General features: G+C 44.5%; 1 protein-coding gene across 1 annotated transcript in view; it reads right to left on the reverse strand.

Moving 5' to 3' along the window:
• Nucleotides 1-18949, reverse strand: part of LOC307154732 (B-cell receptor CD22-like) — a gene marked incomplete at both ends in the record, with an annotated part of 58634 nt that extends 39685 nt beyond the window's left edge. Inside the window, one exon of the mRNA XM_079864818.1 lies at nt 18886-18949. Within this exon, the coding sequence (XP_079720944.1) occupies nt 18886-18949 (64 nt within the window). The remainder of the gene's footprint in view (nt 1-18885) is intronic.
• Between the last annotated feature and the right edge of the window lie 1070 nt (nt 18950-20019).

Raw genomic sequence — 20019 nt, forward strand, 5'->3', positions numbered from 1 at the left:
TCAAAGTTAAAGTTCACGCAAACAGGTATTAATAGACGAGGTTTAGTCAAATATTGATTGTTTATAGCTGAATTAGTAGAACGCAATTATATTTGGAACATAGATAGATATAGCCTATGGGAGCGCGGGGCACAACCTAACGCGAGCGGGGCTAGTTGTAACACGCTTGTTTTAAATACTTCCTCACATGCTTGGATGATGAAACTTTGTGTATTTTTTATTTATTTTTATTTTATTTTTTTTTGAAGATATCCATAGACATTTATTAAACCATAGCAAAAGTAAATTTCTTACTTAAATACATTTTTCATCTCTATTTTTTGTGTTTATTTAAAATTAGACAAATCTGATATTATTTAATCTCTAAGATGTTATTTAACAGTTGAGATAGTTGTTTAATGCTTCGCTAACTAGCAGAAGACACTAGCCGGGTTTAAATCCCAGTTGTGCAGGCGGGGGCATGTTGTCACACTGCGTTACAATGTGCCCCTATTAGAAATATGGTATTATATTCTATACTTTTATTAATTTTATTGAGAAAACGTGAGAAAAAAGGTGAATACTGACTGAGAGTCAATGTTCAGAAATTACTAATTATTTATTTGTTTTGAACTATGTTGTATAGCTGTGTTTTCATGTGTTCGTAGTCAAAAGTCAAAAATGAGTTTATATTTAATTATTAAAAATTGTCATTATTTTATATGAAAACGTTTTTTAATTGTATTTTATTTAGAAAATATTTTAGTTTGTTTTGTATATATTTTTTATTAGATCAGATAACATTTTAAGCTGCCATATGGTCATGTTACAATGTGCCCCTCACATGTTACAATGTACCCCACCTATGGGGCATGTTGTCACATTTCACTTCCATTCTTTCGGGGTATATCAAGAAAAAAGTAGGCTATATACTGTATTAATAAAACAAAAACACGTAATTGTAGAAGATATGTGGGAAATTAATGTGGGGAAAAAAAGTACTCTGAACCATAAGTAGATTTACACAAACTGAGAAAGTCAAAAAGCGTTACTTTGTGCCCCGCTCTCCTCTAGACTATAATCCAATAAAGAATCCAACGATATAAGATATTGGCATGAGCAACCCCATTCTTATGTAATATCTTAAGAAAATATCGAATTAATATCTAAGTTCATACCTCCATTTTGTAATATAATTGTAAAGTCCGTTAACACAGATTTTAGCCTAATAGTGGTTCTCAAACTGGTGGCCATGCTGTAAAGCTTCCAGATGGTACAGGGTAGCCTAGCCACACTTAAGACGTTTTATGAACTATAGAAATTTTCAGAAATTCAGTGTAGCCAATCATCAGAGAAATGAGACTTCCAACCAACATAATTTATTAAATCATTGCATAACGCATTCTAGGCTATTATTTCATGCATGTATGGTAAGTTTTAAATGGTTTTGTGTCATTCATTTTCTGTGGAAAATAAACATCTAAAGCTTGATCGTTTAATACTGAGGCTATAGGCATTAGATGCGCGGATCATCTTAAACGTCACCCGAATCGGCTGCTTCTAATTAATAATGCAACGCCACCCACCCGCAACATAATTTTCTCTGATTTATAGATATCCGCACCCGATCGCCACATTACAATTATTTTAAGGCCGGTTTCATACAGCACGGAGCGTTTGCTGCGCGTGCGTGCCCATTGTGCTTTCACACCGGCTGCAAACAAACGCTTGGTGACGGCACCGATGATTTTAAAACCTGACACATAGGCCCTATAACTGTGACATTAAAAATCCAATTATTTATTTATCTACCCCCGCATTGTGTGTTCATGTTTTAATCTGCGTGTAATGTATATAAAAATGGTTTCAAATATTAACACTCACATATAGCTATCTGCATAACCATAAAAACCACTGCTGTAAATCTGTGCAATTAGCCTATAATATAGCCTAATAAAATAATACAATACCCAGCAGAGAAGTGATAACATGTAGGCCTATTGCTTAAATACGCTCTTGAGCACGTGTAGCCTATAGGTTACATAATAATATTTGCTAAAGGTCGACATAATATCTGTTTTAGTAAAAAATATATATATTTCTTTATTTATTTTCACATTTTAGCACTGCGCGGTTTTTATTCCCATTGTAGCCTATACGCACAAAACCCAATGGCCATGCAGGGCTTGTGTTCTATTTGGTAGCCTATTATTGTCTTATTTGTCACGGTGGTTTTGCTTTAAAATAAAGATGTTTTCTGATGTTTTACTGAAATAGCCTACAGTGAATTATTAGGCCTACACCATGTGTAAAATCCCGATGTTGTGTTTATTCACAGATCCTAATGGAAAAACGAAGAAGCATGAAGCAAAATTACGGAGCCATGCATAGCATGCGGAAAAATATTGTCTATATCAGACTTTGACATGCCAGTAATTTCATGCAGTCATGCTCATTGCCCACTAAAAGTGGCACTGATATATCGGGTAAATTAATTTAATATAACTAGGCTAACTCTCAAACAGTGTATCATTTATCAGCAACATATTTCGTGATATCGTCTTGCCATAAAGCTTACAATATGACTTTTTGTAAAACTTTTAAACGAAAACGATGTGAATTGAGCTCTAGGCTATACGAATACATTTTTACAATAACTTCATCTAACTTGATTCGTAAGTTCATCAAAACATTATCCAATTGATTGTTACTGAAATCGTTATCACTTAATATTTCTGTAGTACGGCCAAACAGCGTCATAGATCATTCATAAACTCGTACGTGTATGCGTAGGATTGCTGTAGGCTATAAACCAATAAAATCGGTTGTGTATAATTGTATATAGCCTATAACTAATTCAGCTATAAACAATCAATATTTGACTAAACCTGGTCTATTATACCAGTTTGCGTGAACTTTAACTTTGAAATTTTTTAACTGGTGCCCCGCCTCTTACTTCTCAAACCTCTTACTTTATGCCGTTCTATGGTATCGTGCTAGGGAAACAGAAAATAACATTGTGCTTTGCGAATTACCCATCGCTTGTTGGTAAATGGCGTGTGCCACAGTTTGCTTTGCCGATTGCTAGACGTGATTGGCAAACGGTTTGCCAGAATATACCCTGACCCATGAGATGGCGAGCCTCCCAACTGAACCTCTGTGAATTTGAGAAGTGCGGACGGAGTAATCCTGTGCGTTCCAATGGATTAGTGCTTCTACTGATCAGGTGGAATCCAGTTCATTGCATATATTCTGATCGGTAGGATCGGACTTTTCCTTAAGCAATCACTTTGCACCATTGACTGTTGAAACAAAGCTTTCATCTACACCAAGAGACTTTTGCACACACTAACATATTTTTCCACTTTGGATGACAAAGAAACATTCATTTATACACAGACTAAGAAGTTATTGACTGTTATATTGTTGGAATTGTTTTCAAATTGTTTCAAATTGAACTATTGTGATATTGTACTTTTCTTTTCTTATTTCAATTGTTTTAATTTGGGTTCATATTTTCTATGATTTTTTATATAAAGATATAAAAAACCTAAAGATAAGAAAAGCTTTTATTAAACTAACAGTTAGTAAAACTAAATATCTATAAACCAAAATAGAAACTAAACAACTGAAATATAAGTTGAATACCTAGAAACAAATAGAAAAGAAAGCTTTTTATAAACCTATTTAAATAGCGAGCAGAGCTCAAAGATACCAAAAAGAACAACAAGGGATTGAAAAGAACAATTATTTCTTTTCTTTTTTTTTCAATTGTTGTTGTGGTTGTATTACATTTGTTTTTTTATTATTATTACTTTTGCACCAACAAAATACATTTGAGTCATTTCCCGCTATTATCTGTGTCCTTGTGTGCCTTGATCACTTACCCTCCTGTAACGAACCTAGTCACTGGTCCAATATCAGGTGCCTAGAGTGACCTGTCCCTGTGTCAAGTAACTCTAAATGCTACACAAACAGTCTATTTTGCCGTCAATACTGTTGACGGTGTCCTTTATCAGTAGGCTTTATATATCCCATTCTTTTTGCCTATACATATAATTTCATGTCATTTTATTTTTTAAACAATCGAGTCCTGGTGTCCAATACAGAGGTCATAGCATAACATATGAATAAAATATACATTTGTTTCCCATTTCTTGTTTATGCTCTTAACAATATGATTACATGAAAAAAATATGACACACTACAATAACAACGTAGTGTGTATTCTGAGTGACGGTCCAACATCAGGAAGGCTAAATAAGCTCTTTAACCCCTACACAAATTAGTAAATGTTATTGAAATAAACAGATGTCACCGTGTGACGAACGGGAACCTTGGAGAACGGAACGAGTTCCCTTGGGGGTTAGACTTCCGGTGCGACATCTGGCCGGTTCCGGCGGCCTGTCATGGCCGCCCGTATTGACAAGCGGCAGCTGCAGCGGCTAATCAAGCAGCCATTGGAGCGCGTGTCTCCAACGGGGGATTTAAAAGCGACAGTTTGAAGAGACACGGGGTGCAGAGAAGCAGAGCGGTTGCAATTAAAGTGTGAATGACGAGAGCAAGAGATGTAAAAGCGGTGGGACAGCGGCGGAAGTGAAGACGGTTGTTATTGTGAGAGAAACGAGTGGGCTTTGAATTGCGGATCGTTCATCAAAACTGATATCCCCTTTTGAAGATCACAACAGTGGATTTGCCGGCCCCAACGAGCTGAAGTGAAGGTACACTTTTCACTGTGGAGTGGTGTGTCATTGCAGTGCTTGACGATTTAAGTGAGCACGTGTGAAGATTTAAAGTGGTTTGATGCATGCACGAGTATGGGAAAATTAAATGCTACCAGCACTCTGAAAGTTTTCGTCTAGCCGGTGGGGCGTCAGGAATTAATTTGAACCGCTGTGGATAAAGCTCTGTACAGGTGTCCCAGTTCATGCCGCTGGGGTAAAGAAAGGAGAAGTTCAGCTCTGAAGCTCTGTATTCTGCCATCGCTGTCTTGTGGTAAGAGAAGACTCAGTTGTTAACTGCTGGATTCTGTACTCACCATTGCTGTTCTGTGAACAGAGAGATCCTGTTATCCGCCGCTGCATTCTGCCATTGCTGTCCTGTGGTAAGAGAAGACTCAGTTATTAACTGCTGGATTCTGTACTCACCATTGCTGTTCTGTGAACAGAGAGATCCTGTCATCCGCCGCTGCATTCTGCCATTGCTGTCCTGTGGTAAGTGAAGACTCAGTTATTAACTGCTGGATTCTGTACTCACCATTGCTGTTCTGTGAACAGAGAGATCCTGTCATCCGCCGCTGCATTCTGCTATTGCTGTCCTGTGGTAAGAGAAGACTCAGTTATTAACTGCTGGATTCTGTACTCACCATTGCTGTTCTGTGAACAGAGAGATCCTGTCATTCGCCGCTGTATTCTGCCATTGCTGTTCTGTGGTAAGAGAAGACTCAGTTACTAACTGCTGGATTCTGTACTCACTATTGCTGTTCTGTGAACAGAGAGACCCTGTTATCTGCTGCTGTTTTCCGACTGCTGCTGCCCTGTGGAAGAAAGGTGACATTCAGTTATCTGATGCTGTCTTGTGAAAAGAGAAAGCCCGCCGTCTGCTGTTATCTATATGTAGTCCCTTATGTCCTGCCCGCCACCTACTGTCGTCTGCTGCACCTTATCTGACGGTCATTGCCCGCTGCCCACTGCACACTGTAGTTTGCTGCTCATCATTGGAAGGCCCTGGTCCTCCGTCTGATCCCCACTGACCTGTGAAAGAAAGGTGACACTTAGTTATCTGATGCTGTCCTGTGAAAAGAGAAAGCCCACTGTCTGCCGCTATCTACCTGTAGTCCCTTGTGTCCTGCTTACCACCTACTGTTGTCTGCTGGACTTTATCTGACGGTCACTGCCCTCTGCCCACCACATCCTGTCGTCGCTACTCATCGTTGGAAGGTCCTTTGTCCAATCCCGCTGACCTGTGAAAGGAAGGTGACATTCAGTTATCTAACGCTGCCCTGTGAGAAGAGAAAGCCCACTGTCAGTAGCTACCTACCTGTAGCCCCTTGGGCCTTGCCCACCACCTACTGTGGTCTGCTGCACCCTATTCGATGGTCCTTGTCCTCTGCCCAGCGCAGATTGTTGTCTGCTGTTCGTCATCGGGAGGTCCTGGCCCTTTGTCCAATTCCCCTCCCTTCCGCTTCACTGTGGTCCCACGAGCAGAGATATCCAGTCATCTGCTGCTACTTACCTGAAAGCTCACGTCCTCCGTACCCCCTCACTGCTATTCCGTACAAGCAGATGGCCAACTGGCGGCTGGCCTGAATCTTCCTCCATCGAGGACTCCTTCGACCTGTTTCAACGAGCGGCCCCTACGAGGAGTCTTGTGTCAGTGACATTCCTTTAAAGTTGTTTTTACATTCAATAAAAAGAAATAAGCTTTTATATCACGTCGTTGTCTGGCCTCTTGGTGTACTTTGGTGTAGTTCCTCCGGAGTGGTGGGTGTTCTCGGCCTTAGACCCGTGACAAACTTGGCGTAGTCGGCAGGGTTCCACTCGGAGTTGAGCAGCCAAAGACCCACTATGGCGGACGAAGAATTGGCGGCCGTCCGGCTTCCGATTACACCCGTGTTTATGGGTGCTCCGTGGGCCCAGAAGTACAGTGGGCCCGGATCAGAGTTGAACCTTACCGAATGGAGAGCACAAGTGGAGTATTTGGCTGGACTACAGGGGTTGAGCGAGGCTCAGAAGGCCCAGTTCGTTCTGAATTCATTGGAAGGAGAGGCGAAAAGAGAGGTTCAAGCTGCGTCTGAAGATGTTCGATCCACTGCACGAGCCATTTTTGAATTTCTGACTGGGCAGTATGGTGATTCCACCCCGGTGGCGGTGCTACGGGCACAATTCTTCAACTGCAAGCAAGGGCCGAGACAAACCTTACGGGCGTTTGCCCTGTGTTTACGAGAACAGTACACCAGGTTAAAGGGGTGAAGAGACCATGGTCTGGGAGAGGGAGAGACTCTATTGCGAGATCAATTCCTGTTGGGGTTACGAGAGGGCCCTATCCGGCAGAGCTTACGACGACAGCTTCGTCAAGATTTGGCTTTGACTTTTGAAGATCTCCGCCGAGAGGCCCTTGCTCTGGAGCGGGACCACGCTGAGGCGGTGGATTCTTCTGTGTGCATGGCCGCGAGCGGAGCCAGTGTTCCCGTACCTCCTGGGTCGAAGGACTGGAAACAAGTTTTGCGGGCTGAGTTCATGAAGGATGTCCGTGAAGAGATGGCAGCGTTGTCTAAAACCCTCTTGGAGGAATTTTGCCGTAGACGGCCAGAGCATCCGGTCTTGCCTCGAGAACGCTCATATTCAGATGGAGAAAGAGACTTAAAGGGTTAGTTCACCCAAAAATGAAAATTCTGTCAGTAATTACTCACCCTCATGTTGTTCCAACCGCGTAAGACCTTCGTTCATCTTCGGAACACAAATTAAGATATTTTTGATGAAATCTGAGCTATGTCTCACTCCTCCATAGGCTGCTATGTGACCGAAACTTGCTGGCCCAGAAAAGTCATCAAAGAGATCGTTAATATAGTCCATGTGACTCCAGTGGCTCAATCTTAAGTATATCAAGCGACGAGAATACTTTTTGTGCGCAAAAACAAACAAAAATAACGACTTTATTCCACTTTTCATTTCCTTCTCTCTGGGCCTCTAGTTGGTTCGCGTAGTCTTTTTGCGCAGCGCGTCTGTGTTACACGTCACCACGTAGGCTCACTATTGGCCGACGCCGGTCATGTGTGTGATGCGTGGTGACGTGCAACACAGACGCGCTACGCAAAAACACTACGAGGCCCAGAGAGAAGGAAATGAAAAGTGGAATAAAGTCGTTATTTTTGTTTGTTTTTGCGCACAAAAAGTATTCTCGTCGCTTGACATACTTAAGATTGAGCCACTGGAGTCACTTGGACTATATTAACGATCTCTTTAATAACTTTTCTGGGCCAGCAAGTTTCGGTCACATAGCAGCCTATGGACGAGTGAGACATAGCTCAGATTTCATCAAAAATATCTTAATTTGTGTTTTAAAGATGAACGAAGGTCTTACGCGGTTGGAACAACATGAGGGTGAGTAATTACTGACAGAATTTTCATTTTTGGGTGAACTAACCCTTTAAGAAGACAGCCGGATCGGCCCCAAGTTTCAGTGGGATGCGCAGGGACGCCCCATTTGTAATAACTGTGGAGAACCTGGACATTATAGTCGCCAGTGCGGCCCTCGCCGTAACTCGCAAGGGGTTTTTTAGGACGACCGGCCACTGTGGGTCAAGTGGTCGGGACCCCCTGGATTGACCCTTCTTTAAATTTAACCCCCAGAGGTAGTTTGGTGGGGCACTGCCCTCTCGTGGAGATCAAGGTAAACGGTGTTAATGTTCGGTGCCTGGTAGACACTGGATCGCAGGTCACCTTGTTCGCCGAGAGCTTGTCCAAAGAACTGTTTTGTGCTCCTTGCGTGCCAGAGGCTGAAGTCCCCTGGCTTACTTTACGGGGAGAAAATGGTCTGGATATCCCGTACATCGGATATAGAGTGGCCGATTTTGAGATCCATGGAACTGTGGTGTCCCAGAAGGGAATTGTGGTTGTCCGAGACTCTTGCCTGGGGGCACATCGAGCCCTGCTGGGGATGAACGTGATCATGGAGTGTTGGGAAGAACTGTTTCGTGTGGGGCCGCCTCGTACCACTCCTTTGGTCGAGAAGCGGGAATGGGAGCGCATTGTCACGGATTGGTCGTCAAATACAGGTGGCGAGTTCTCAAAGGGACCGAGAAGATACAGGCCGTGTGGCCTGTCGGTATGCCCTCTCTGTCCCGGCCCGAAGTGAGGCAGTTGTCTGGGTCCGTCTCCCTGCTCGGACTTAAGGTCCAGAAGATTGGGTTTTGGTGGAGCCCCACTGGGAATGCCAGAGTGTGGAGGTGGCAAGAGGACTGGCCATGGCCCGTCAGGGCCTAGTCTCAGTGCGGGTGAGGAATGTAAGCTCGTACCCCGTCCACCTGTACCGTCACCAACGGTTGGCACGAATTACTCCGGTGGGTCCCCATCAGGTGAGGGAGGAGCAAGAGGTCCGCTTCTGTCAAGTAAGCGCAACAGTGGTTGAAGTGGCCTTGACATCGGGCGAGCCTTGGTCCGGGCCCCCTGAAGTAGGAATGCCGCTACACCTCCGGGGGGAGTCGTTGCAAGGGGAAGGGCTGGGAGAAGAGCAGACGTACCAACTCCAGAAATTCTTGGCCAAATGGCAGCATGTCTTTTCCACTCATGAAGAGGATTATGGATGTACAGATGCAGTGAAGCATGTGATACCTACCGGAGACGCAGCACCTAGTCGAGAGCAGTACCGTCCAGTTCCACCTACCTTGTACTCTGAGATCCGCACCCTGTTGAGGGGGCTGCTGGAACAGGGGATAATCCAGGAGAGCAGCAGTCCATGGGCAGCCCCGATTGTATTGGTACGTAAGAAAACCGGCGCTTGGAGGTTCTGCGTAGATTATCAGAAGTTAAACCAGGTTACCATGAAGGATGCGTTTCCCTTACCTAGGTTTGAGGATTAATTGACTAGTCTAACACATGCCGCCTGGTATTCTACCCTTGACCTTGCAAGCGGATACTGGCAAGTACAGGTGGAGGAAGGGGACCGGGAAAAGACAGCATTTACCACGCCCTTTGGATTGTTTGAATGGGATCGGATGCCCTTTGGACTCTGCAACGCCCCCGCCACGTTTCAACGTCTGATGCAGCGGTGTCTGGGAGGGCAATTGGTGGACTCTACTCTGGTCTACCTGGACGATGTGATTGTATATTCACCTGACTTTGATTCCCATTTGTTACATCTAGAGCAAGTATTTCGAGCCATGGAGAGGTATGGATTGAAGCTCCAGCCTGGGAAATGTCAGCTCCTTCGTAAGGAAGTAAAGTTCTTGGGCCATCGGGTGGGGGCTGCGGGAGTTGCAGTGGATCTCGACAAAGTTTCCACCGTGCAAAGCTGGGATCCCCCCAGAACAGTGAGACAAGTGAAGTCCTTCTTGGGATTTGTGGGATATTATCGGCACTTTATTAAGGATTTCGCTAAGATCGCTAAACCCCTGAATAAACTGCTTGCCGGTTCAAGACATCCTCGTGGCCGGGGTCCCCTTCGGTAGACTGGAGCCCAGACTGTGAGGTGGCTTTTCAGAGGTTGAAACAGGAGCTGTTACAGGCCCCAATCCTGGCCTATGCGGATTTCGCCCAGCCATTCATCTTGTACACAGATGCCAGCAACATTGGGTTGGGGGCAGTGTTGGCCCAGCGGCAGCAAGGAGTAGAAAGAGTAATCGCATATGCCAGTCGGAGTCTCCACCCAGCGGAGCGGAACAATGCCAACTACAGTTCCTTCAAGATTGAGCTGTTGGCCATGAAATGGGCAATGTTCGAGAAGTTCAAAGATTACTTGTGGGGAGCCAAAGTACTGGTGGTTACTGACAACAGCCCGCTGGTGCATCTTCAAACAGCGAAACTGGGAGCGGTAGAGCAGAGGTGGATGGCCCAACTTGCCAACTTCGATTATCAGCTGCAGTATCGGCCAGGCCGCGAACATGTTAACGCAGATGTCCTGTCCCGGTTACCTTCGGGGAGGACCGAGGAGCAGTCGGCGGCGGAACCAGAAGAAGGGCTAATGGTGGGAGTGATTGAGGCTCCTGGGGCACAACGGGAGGGCGTCCCGGTCAGTTGGGGATGGGATCCACTACGGTGGAGGGAGCGGCAAGAAGACGACGAAGGGCTGGTAGTTCTGTGAACTTACTTGGAGCGAGGTATACTCCCGGGGGTAGAAGAAAGGCAACCCCAGACCCCGACGGTGAGGAAACTCCTGGAGCACTGGAAGCGGCTCAGTTAACGAGATGGTGTGGTTTGTCGTACTATCCAAGACCCGACGACTCGTGAGACCGTGTGTCAGGTGGTGGTGCCGAAAGCCCAGATTCGGCCCTTGCTCCAGGCGTAACATGGCCAGTTGGGACATCAGGAGAAGGAGAGAACTGTGTCCTTGTTGCGAAGAGATTTCTATTGGGTCGGGATGGATGTGTCTGTGAGGGCGTATGTGCAGGAGTGCCCTCGATGTACACTGTTTAAAGCCAGGAGAGAAGTGAGAGCGCCTCTGGTTCCGGTGCGGCCCAGGGCCCCTTTGCATATGGTAGCTATGGATTTCCTGACGCTGAGTCGGCCGATGGATCGGTATCAGATTATCTTGGTGGTAACGGATCTCTTCACAAAGAATGCGTGGGCAATTCCGACTTTGGATCAGATGCTACCACTACAGCATGTGCCCTTTGGAGGGCAGTGTTTCAGCCATTTGGGTGCCCTGAAATTCTCCACTCTGACCAGGGGCCTAATTTTGAGTCCCAAGTGATCCGGGAGCTGTGTCAACTTTATGGGTGCAGGAAGACCCATACCACTCTGTACCATCCCCAGGGAAACGGGGGGTGTGAACGCTTTAATCAGACTCTGCTGAGTTTACTGGGGACCCTGGATACAGACCGCCAGGGCCAGTGGACGGATAGCCTACCAGCCTTAGTACAGGCTTACAACAATAGCGTTCATAGTACAACGGGCTATGCTCCTACCTACCTGATGTTCAGCAGACATGTGAGCCTGCCTGCCGACCTGCTTCTAGGGACGGCTGCGGCCGGGGATTCGACTACAACCACTTAATGGGTACACAGACACCATCGACAATTACACGCTGCCTATCAGACAGTTTCGGACCATCTTGACACGGCTGCTAAGAAGAACAAACACTTATACGACCGAACAGCTAGAGAGGCTCCCTTGTTGCCGGTGGAGCGGGTGCTAGTGCAAGACAACCGGCGCCAAGGAAAGGGCAAGCTCAGTGATAGGTGGGAGGCTGTACCATATGTGGTAGTATGACGACAGGGTCCTGATCAGCCGGTGTATACCCTTCAACCTGAGGGAAGATCAGGGCCCGAGAGGGTGTTACATCGAAATTTGCTTCGCCCCTGTCCTAACTATCCTAGGCCGAAAACTGAGGCCCCACCAGTTCCAGTAGTCCCAGGACCGCCTTGGGTGGGCTGGGCTGTGCTACCCAGGGTCCCAGAGGTTGAGCCAAGGGAAGTAGAACTCGCTGTGCCACCTAGACGCTCGCAACGAGAGACTCAAGGATTGCCTCCGACAAGGTATGGAGAATGGGTGTCTGGCCCTCGTTCTAGGGACTAGAACGGAATGGTGAGGGAGGATGTCACCGGGTGATGAACGGGAACCTTGGGGAACGGAACGAGTTCCCTTGGGGGAAGACTTCCGGTGCAACATCAGACCAGTTCCGGCGGCCTGTCATGGCCGCCCGTATTGACAAGCGGCAGCTGCAGCGGCTAATCAAGCAGCCATTGGAGCGCGTGTCTCCAACGGGGTGCAGAGAAGCAGAGCGGTTGCGATTAAAGTGTGAGTGACGAGAGCAAGAGAGGTAAAAGCGGTGGGACAGCGGCGGAAGTGAAGACGGTTGTTATTGTGAGAGAAACGAGTGGGCTTTGAATTGCGGATCGTTCATCAAAACTGATATCCCCCTTTGAAGATCACAACAGTGGATTTGCCGGCCCCAACGAGCTGAAGTGAAGGTACACTTTTCACTGTGGAGTGGTGTGTCATTGCAGTGTTTGACGATTGAAGTGAGCACGTGTGAAGATTTAAAGTGGTTTGATGCATGCACGAGTATGGGAAAATTAAATGCTACCAGCACTCTGAAAGTTTTGTTGGGGATCGTCTAGCCGGTGGGGCGTCAGGAATTAATTTGAACCGCTGTGGATAAAGCTCTGTACAGGTGTCCCAGTTCATGCCGCTGGGGTAAAGAAAGGAGAAGTTCAGCTCTGTGTGTCGTTGTTAAGATCTGCATTCTGCCATCGCTGTCTTGTGGTAAGAGAAAACTCAGTTGTTAACTGCTGGATTCTGTACTCACCATTGCTGTTCTGTGAACAGAGAGATCCTGTTATCCGCCGCTGCATTCTGCCATTGCTGTCCTGTGGTAAGAGAAGACTCAGTTATTAACTGCTGGATTCTGTACTCACCATTGCTGTTCTGTGAACAGAGACATCCTGTCATCCGCCGCTGTATTCTGCCATTGCTGTCCTGTGGTAAGAGAAGACTCAGTTACTAACTGCTGGATTCTGTACGCACTATTGCTGTTCTGTGAACAGAGAGATCCTGTTATCCGCCGCTGCATTCTGCCATTGCTGTCCTGTGGTAAGAGAAGACTCAGTTATTAACTGCTGGATTCTGTACTCACCATTGCTGTTCTGTGAACAGAGAGATCCTGTTATCCGCCGCTGTATTCTGCCATTGCTGTCCTGTGGTAAGAGAAGACTCAGTTACTAACTGCTGGATTCTGTACTCACTATTGCTGTTCTGTGAACAGAGAGATCCTGTTATCCACCGCTGTATTCTGCCATTACTGTCCTGTGGTAAGAGAAGACTCAGTTACTAACTGCTGAATTCTTTACTCACTATTGCTGTTCTGTGAACAGAGAGATCCTGTTATCTGCCACTGCATTCTGCCATTACTGTCCTGTGGTAAGAGAAGGCTCAGTTACTAACTGCTGGATTCTGTACTCACTATTGCTGTTCTGTGAACAGAGAGATCCTGTTATCTGCCACTGCATTCTGCCATTACTGTCCTGTGGGAAGAGACGACTCAGTTATTAACTGCTGGATTCTGTACTCACCATTACTGTTCTGTGAACAGAGAGATCCTGTCATCCGCCACTGCATTCTGCTATTGTTGAACTGTGGTAAGAGAAGACTCAGTTGTTATTAACCCTCTGGGGACCAAGGTGTTTTTGGGGCCCTTGAGATGTTCTGACATGCCTTGACATTTGTGTTTTTTTCAGTTATTTATAAACATGTTAATGGCTAAGGTGTAAATTCACTCTATATAGCACAAACAGGGCTACCATAATATGCGAGCAACGTGTATGTAGATGTTTGTATTTTTAAGAGAATAATGTTTATGCATGGTTATTGGAAAAAATAACAATGAAAGTTGCTGAATTAAGACCACAAAACACATATTAAATATGTGTCCACAAGACTTTTGACTAATGGATGTTGTCCCTTTGAGTTCTAGCTTCAAAATTATGTGAAAATAGTCTTGCTTTATCGTTCACAAAAAAAATACATTGATTTAAATGGTGTAAAACAGGTTTTGTTTGGAAAGCCATTATGCGAGAGGGGCGTGGAGGAGGAGTAGTTTGTCCCACCCACTCTGCATAATGACTCTGCCTAATGCCCATTCATTCAGGTGTGACACTGACTGAGCCACAATGCAAGGACAAAAGATGTATTTAGAAGAAGACTTATATTGACCATTTAAGATTTCGCTTACATCTCTCTTGTAAATATGTTTTGCTATTTTATTAAAAATGTTACAATTACAACAATAATTACAATTTCAACAATATTTCAAGTGTACTCTTTCTTTGTAAAAAAAAAAAAAAAAAAAAAAAAGATTATAGGCCTACATTTTATCATATGTATTCATTAGTTTGAATATAGCCAACATTGGAACATCTAACATCTTAGTCTATGACTTTATTTTTGACAAAAATAGTATATATATATATATATATATATATATATATATATATATATATATATTATATATTATATATATATATAACGTTAGATATGAGCAGAAATTGCTAAACAAAAGCTTTTTTGATGTGGCGGTATATTCTACAGTAGCCTAAAAACTGTACCCTAGTCTAGTCAACAAAATGTTGTCTTTCATACTTCGCCTGACTGTAATGTTGTTTTTATGAAATATTAGGGCATATAAATGCTAATTTGCAGTTTAATACGTTGCTTATACAAATACATTTTATTTCAACATATTCCAGTCGATTTTTACTCATCTCAGTAGGCTATAGCAAAGCAGTTTATTATTTTACACACAGACGCGCGATTCATATTTAGGCTAAACAGTCTTTACAAATATGTACCCTTCATTCATCTCACAGAAAGGCGAGTCATATTATAGAAATGGGATTCATCTTTTTGCGGTTTACATAGGCCTACACTAACGTTATTCCATAACGTTATTCCACACGTGAGAAAAGAAAACAGCCTACCTCACTCCTCAGCGGAATCTGCTCCTCATTTCAGGAGATATTGCTCCTCATCAGCACTGTTCTGAGGAATCGTTTCTCCATAAGGTAGGCTATAATGTCTCACTCGCGAGGAGTCGCGACGCGCTTTGTTTACAGCTGATGTGGGCGTTTCACAGCTCTGAAATGGTTCTCAGAATTTGCGTTTGAATAGCACGCGCTCTCCGGGGCGTGGTCACATTACTGTGAATCATCTCATAATGAGGTCGACTGGAGTCGCTCTCTTTTTATACAGATTACAGAAGCTGAGAATATTTGTTTTTTATATAAATGACTTCATTTAAAAGATGCGATCTCAAGCTTTATGCCCGTGGGTCTGTTTGCCTGTTTGACTGAATTTTCGCGGAGTTATAGATCATTTTCGAATGCGTTTCAAATGGGAGTTTACTGACAGAGAGAAGGCAGAAATCGCATCATGTTAATTTTTCTTTATTTGTCAAAAAGCAAAACACTTTATTTTTATTGTGAGTATACAGAAAAAAAATAGACACTGAACAGGATCGATTGATGTATTACACGAAAATGAAAGATCAAAATTAACAGAGCATTTAGTGTTTATTTTCATTGCTAAAAAAAAAAAAAAAACGAGCAAAACGCGCGGGCGCGTTTTTGGTCCCCAGAGGGTTAACTTCTGGATTCTGTACTCACCATTGCTGTTCTGTGAACAGAGAGACCCTGTTATCTGCCACTGCTTCCCGACTGCTGCTGCCCTGTGGAAGAAAGGTGACATTCAATTATCTGATGCTGTCTTGTGAAAAGAGAAAGCCCGCCATCTGCTGTTATCTATCTGTAGTCCCTTGTGTCCTGCCCGCCACCTACTGTCGTCTGCTGCACCTTATCTGACGGTCATTGCCCGCTGCCCACTGCACACTGTAGTTTGCTGCTCATCATTGGAAGGCCCTGGTCCTCCGTCTGATCCCCACTGACCTGTGAAAGAAAGGTGACACTTAGTTATCTGATGCTGTCCTGTGAAAAGAGAAAGCCCACTGTCTGCCGCTATCTACCTGTAGTCCCTTGTGTCCTGCTTACCACCTACTGTTGTCTGCAGGACTTTATCTGACGGTCACTGCCCTCTGCCCTCCACATCCTGTCGTCGCTACTCATCGTTGGAAGGTCCTGGTCCTTTGTCCAATCCCGCTGACCTGTGAAAGGAAGGTGACATTCAGTTATCTGACGCTGCCCTGTGAGAAGAGAAAGCCCACTGTCAGTTGCTACCTACCTGTAGCCCCTTGGGCCTTGCCCACCACCTACTGTGGTCTGCTGCACCCTATTCGATGGTCCTTGTCCTCTGCCCAGCGCAGACTGTTGTCTGCTGTTCGTCATCGGGAGGTCCTGGCCCTTTGTCCAATTCCCCTCCCTTCCGCTTCACTGTGGTCCCACGAGCAGAGATATCCAGTCATCTGCTGCTACTTACCTGAAAGCTCACGTCCTCCGTACCCCCTCACTGCTATTCCGTACAAGCAGATGGCCAACTGGCGGCTGGCCTGAGTCTTCCTCCATCGAGGACTCCTTCGACCTGTTTCAACGAGCGGCCCCTACGAGGAGTCTTGTGTCAGTGACATTCCTTTAAAGTTGTGTTTACATTCAATAAAAAGAAATAAGCTTTTATATCACGTCGTTGTCTGGCCTCTTGGTGTACTTTGGTGTAGCTCCTCCGGAGTGGTGGGTGTTCTCGGCCTTAGACCCGTGACAAAAACATCCCACTTTTCGGATTTTGGAAGGTGTAGGTGTGTGAAAAAAGTTGAAATTGTTGTCGTGAAGACAAGAGCCTGGTCTGCCAGGCACGGTTCTGGTGTGTAAAGACACAGAAAATGCGACGAAGCCGCCACGCAGCTGACACGCAACAGAAACGCCACGCTCACGCCACGCAGCCAGTGTCTCACCGGCCTTAGTTCATTTGGTTCAGCTGTGTGTCGTTAATTATCTCATTAGTTCTCTTTATTTGCCACATGTGTATACCCTGTGTTCTCCCTTAAGCCGAGTTCAGACTGCACGATTTTAGCCCCGATTTTGGTTCGCCGACAGGTTTTGAGAAATCGCCAACAAATGCCCGAAATCACAGGCAAATCGGTGCTCGTTCACGCGAGTGACAATCACGCAGTGTGAATGAGCAAAGACGCGATCTGAGAGAATCGCCGACGACGCCTATGAGATATTTGGCATGCTAAATATCTGGACCTGTCGGCGATTCACAATCCTGCTGTGTGAAAGTGTTCTGACTGTAAACTACATCGGCGATGTAGAATAGTTGTGCACTTAAAGTTTACTACTGTTACACTTATAGTACACTTAAATACTTTTATATACTAAAAGTGGGCCAATTTAGTCCCAAGCGGTATTGACATTAGTATACTTACTGCATATGTATACTTAAAAATATACTTGAACATTATTACTTAAGTATACTTCATAAAATGAACTTGAAGTATACTGCTTTTTCGTAAGGGTAGCCTGCCCTTGCATCACAGTGCAAAATGTGTTTTAGTGAGTGAGAATGTGTTTAGCGTTTTGCAAAAAGAGTGCATGAGATTTGCAAACAGTGTTTTAACTTCCTGAACTTGTTTAATGTTTTACAGAAAGAGTGATTTATTCAACAAATTGGTTTAGGCTACTGATAATTTGGTTCAGAGAAGTGGGTTTAGTGTTTTAGCAATTCAGAAAAACTGTAAATCCTGGAATATGACTAAATAAATATTTAACATACATTCACTTCCGAGAACAAGAGCAAAATATATTCACTATCTAGTGCTTGAGCAGGGCTGTGAACTGTCACACATTCAGCCTGAGACTCTAATCGACACGTTTCACACACTCTCATGTCACACACACATTTTCTCACGCAGAGACAAATCACACTGACACTGACCAGAGGTGTATAGTCCAGGGGTCAGAAAGTAGAAGTCCTGCCATATGTTTATTCCACCCATGAACTCAGCAGCTGATTTCACTAATTAGTTCTCCTGTCTGAATTAGCAAATCCAGGTGATTGGAACAAAATACTGAGGTGGACTTTTACTTTCTGATCCTGGACTTTACACCTCTGGCACCGACAGACAAATTCTCTGCTCTCAGATTCTGTAAATTTTATTACAAAATTAAAAGAATAAATATTGTTTTGGCGCTTGTAAATGTGATGTGGAACAAAATTACGGTGGCCTAGAGAGCTCAACGAGCTGCAACTGAAGAAAACACATGCAAATACAAAAACACCCGAAAATTAAGAAAACATCTTCATCAGTTTCACAACACATGTGTGCTCCAAATACTCACAACACAACCAAATACAGAAACACACTGCAAAAGTACACAACACAACCAAATACAGAAACACACTGCAAATAGCACAGACCACAACAGAAATGTTTCCAGGCAATCCCAATAAGTGACGAACCCGGCTGGGACGTGCTTATTGCTCGTGAGCATCCCTAAGCCCTACTCCCTTCGAAGGGCAGAGCCTTGAAGTGGGCACTGTGGAGTGAACATGAGCAAAACAATATTCATGATCTGCTGCTACAGTGATTTTTGTCCAGTCAAATGCTCTAAACATTGAGAAAGTGACTAGCAAGTAGCAAAAGACTATTGGACATTTCTAAAAGGAGCGTTTGACATGCTCAACACAAACTTCCTGTTTCAGAGAGAAATATGTGAGAACAGGACAGAAGAAAGTGCAGATCAGCCGCTCATGAGGCCTTAAATAAAACATCAGTGTTTCTAATGTGAATGTAAGAGAGACTCACCGTGAATCATGAGCAGAAAGAAGATCAGAGGAAGAGGAGGAGCCATTCTGACCCACATCAGCATAACATATAATACAGTATTAATATAATATATATTAATATAATCATCATATGTAAATCACCCTATTCTTAACATTTCTCATGTAAAGACACGTATGAGCAATAATCATCAGTTTCATTTAAGTAAGAGTGTGTTTGTCTTACCGTGTTGAAGCTCATCAGATCAACAGCAACCAAACGACTGACTGTTTTAACACAAGCACTTTAGCTTTACAGTGAAGGACTTTGTGTGGTTAACACTGTTTATTAATGACCACCAGCGATGGAAACATCACAGTCCCTCCCTCAACAAGAGAACAACATTACTGAACTAAACCTACTTAAAGAAAAATGATGATCTGTTTCTGTAAGTTGAAGATGTATAATTATGAAGATGAATGATAGTGATTTACAGGTGAGGCTCATCAAGGTTGATGTCAGTCGCAGGAGATGGTGACCTCTGGTGGCAATTTGAGGGATTGAACGAGCACATATGAGACGAGATGTGTCTGACTGCAGAACTATATACGTGACAGCCACGGGCGGATCTACAGGGGGGCAGGGGGGGCAGGTACCCCCCCACTCTAGAGCCTTGCCCCCCCAGCTGTCCCCCTAACTTTGATGATCCAAAAACTGTAAAACAACCCGCCACTATGTCCACAAGCTTCTCAAAACAGTGAACTTAAAGCTATAGTAGGTAATCCTGTTCAGAAACACTTTTTTTTATACTGGGTGAAATGGTCCTTCCATCCTGAGAGTAGTCAATACACTATGTGTTCAGAAAAAGGAATGAAAACAATCAGACCTCTGTAGCAGCTGCAGTACAGTAAAAACTCTGACCAATCACTGCCACTCGGTGCGAATATAAAGAACCAATCAGATGCCTTCATGTCTCGTGCCCGAGCCCCACTGCGTGCGCTGCCCTGCGTGCACTCATCACATGTCACCGTTCCCGGAAATATTCAGCTCACTACACCGAGTAAGCAGGAGTTTGCGGCACAATGGAAGAGAAAATGCAGCAAAAACTACCAATGCCAGCTTTGCTACTTTGCTAAACTACTTCCTCGGACCCTGCCCGCACTCTTGAACGACCTC

This window comes from Squalius cephalus (assembly GCF_949319135.1).
Source record: "Squalius cephalus genome assembly, chromosome: 2".
In the NCBI taxonomy this organism is placed as follows: domain Eukaryota; kingdom Metazoa; phylum Chordata; class Actinopteri; order Cypriniformes; family Leuciscidae; genus Squalius; species Squalius cephalus.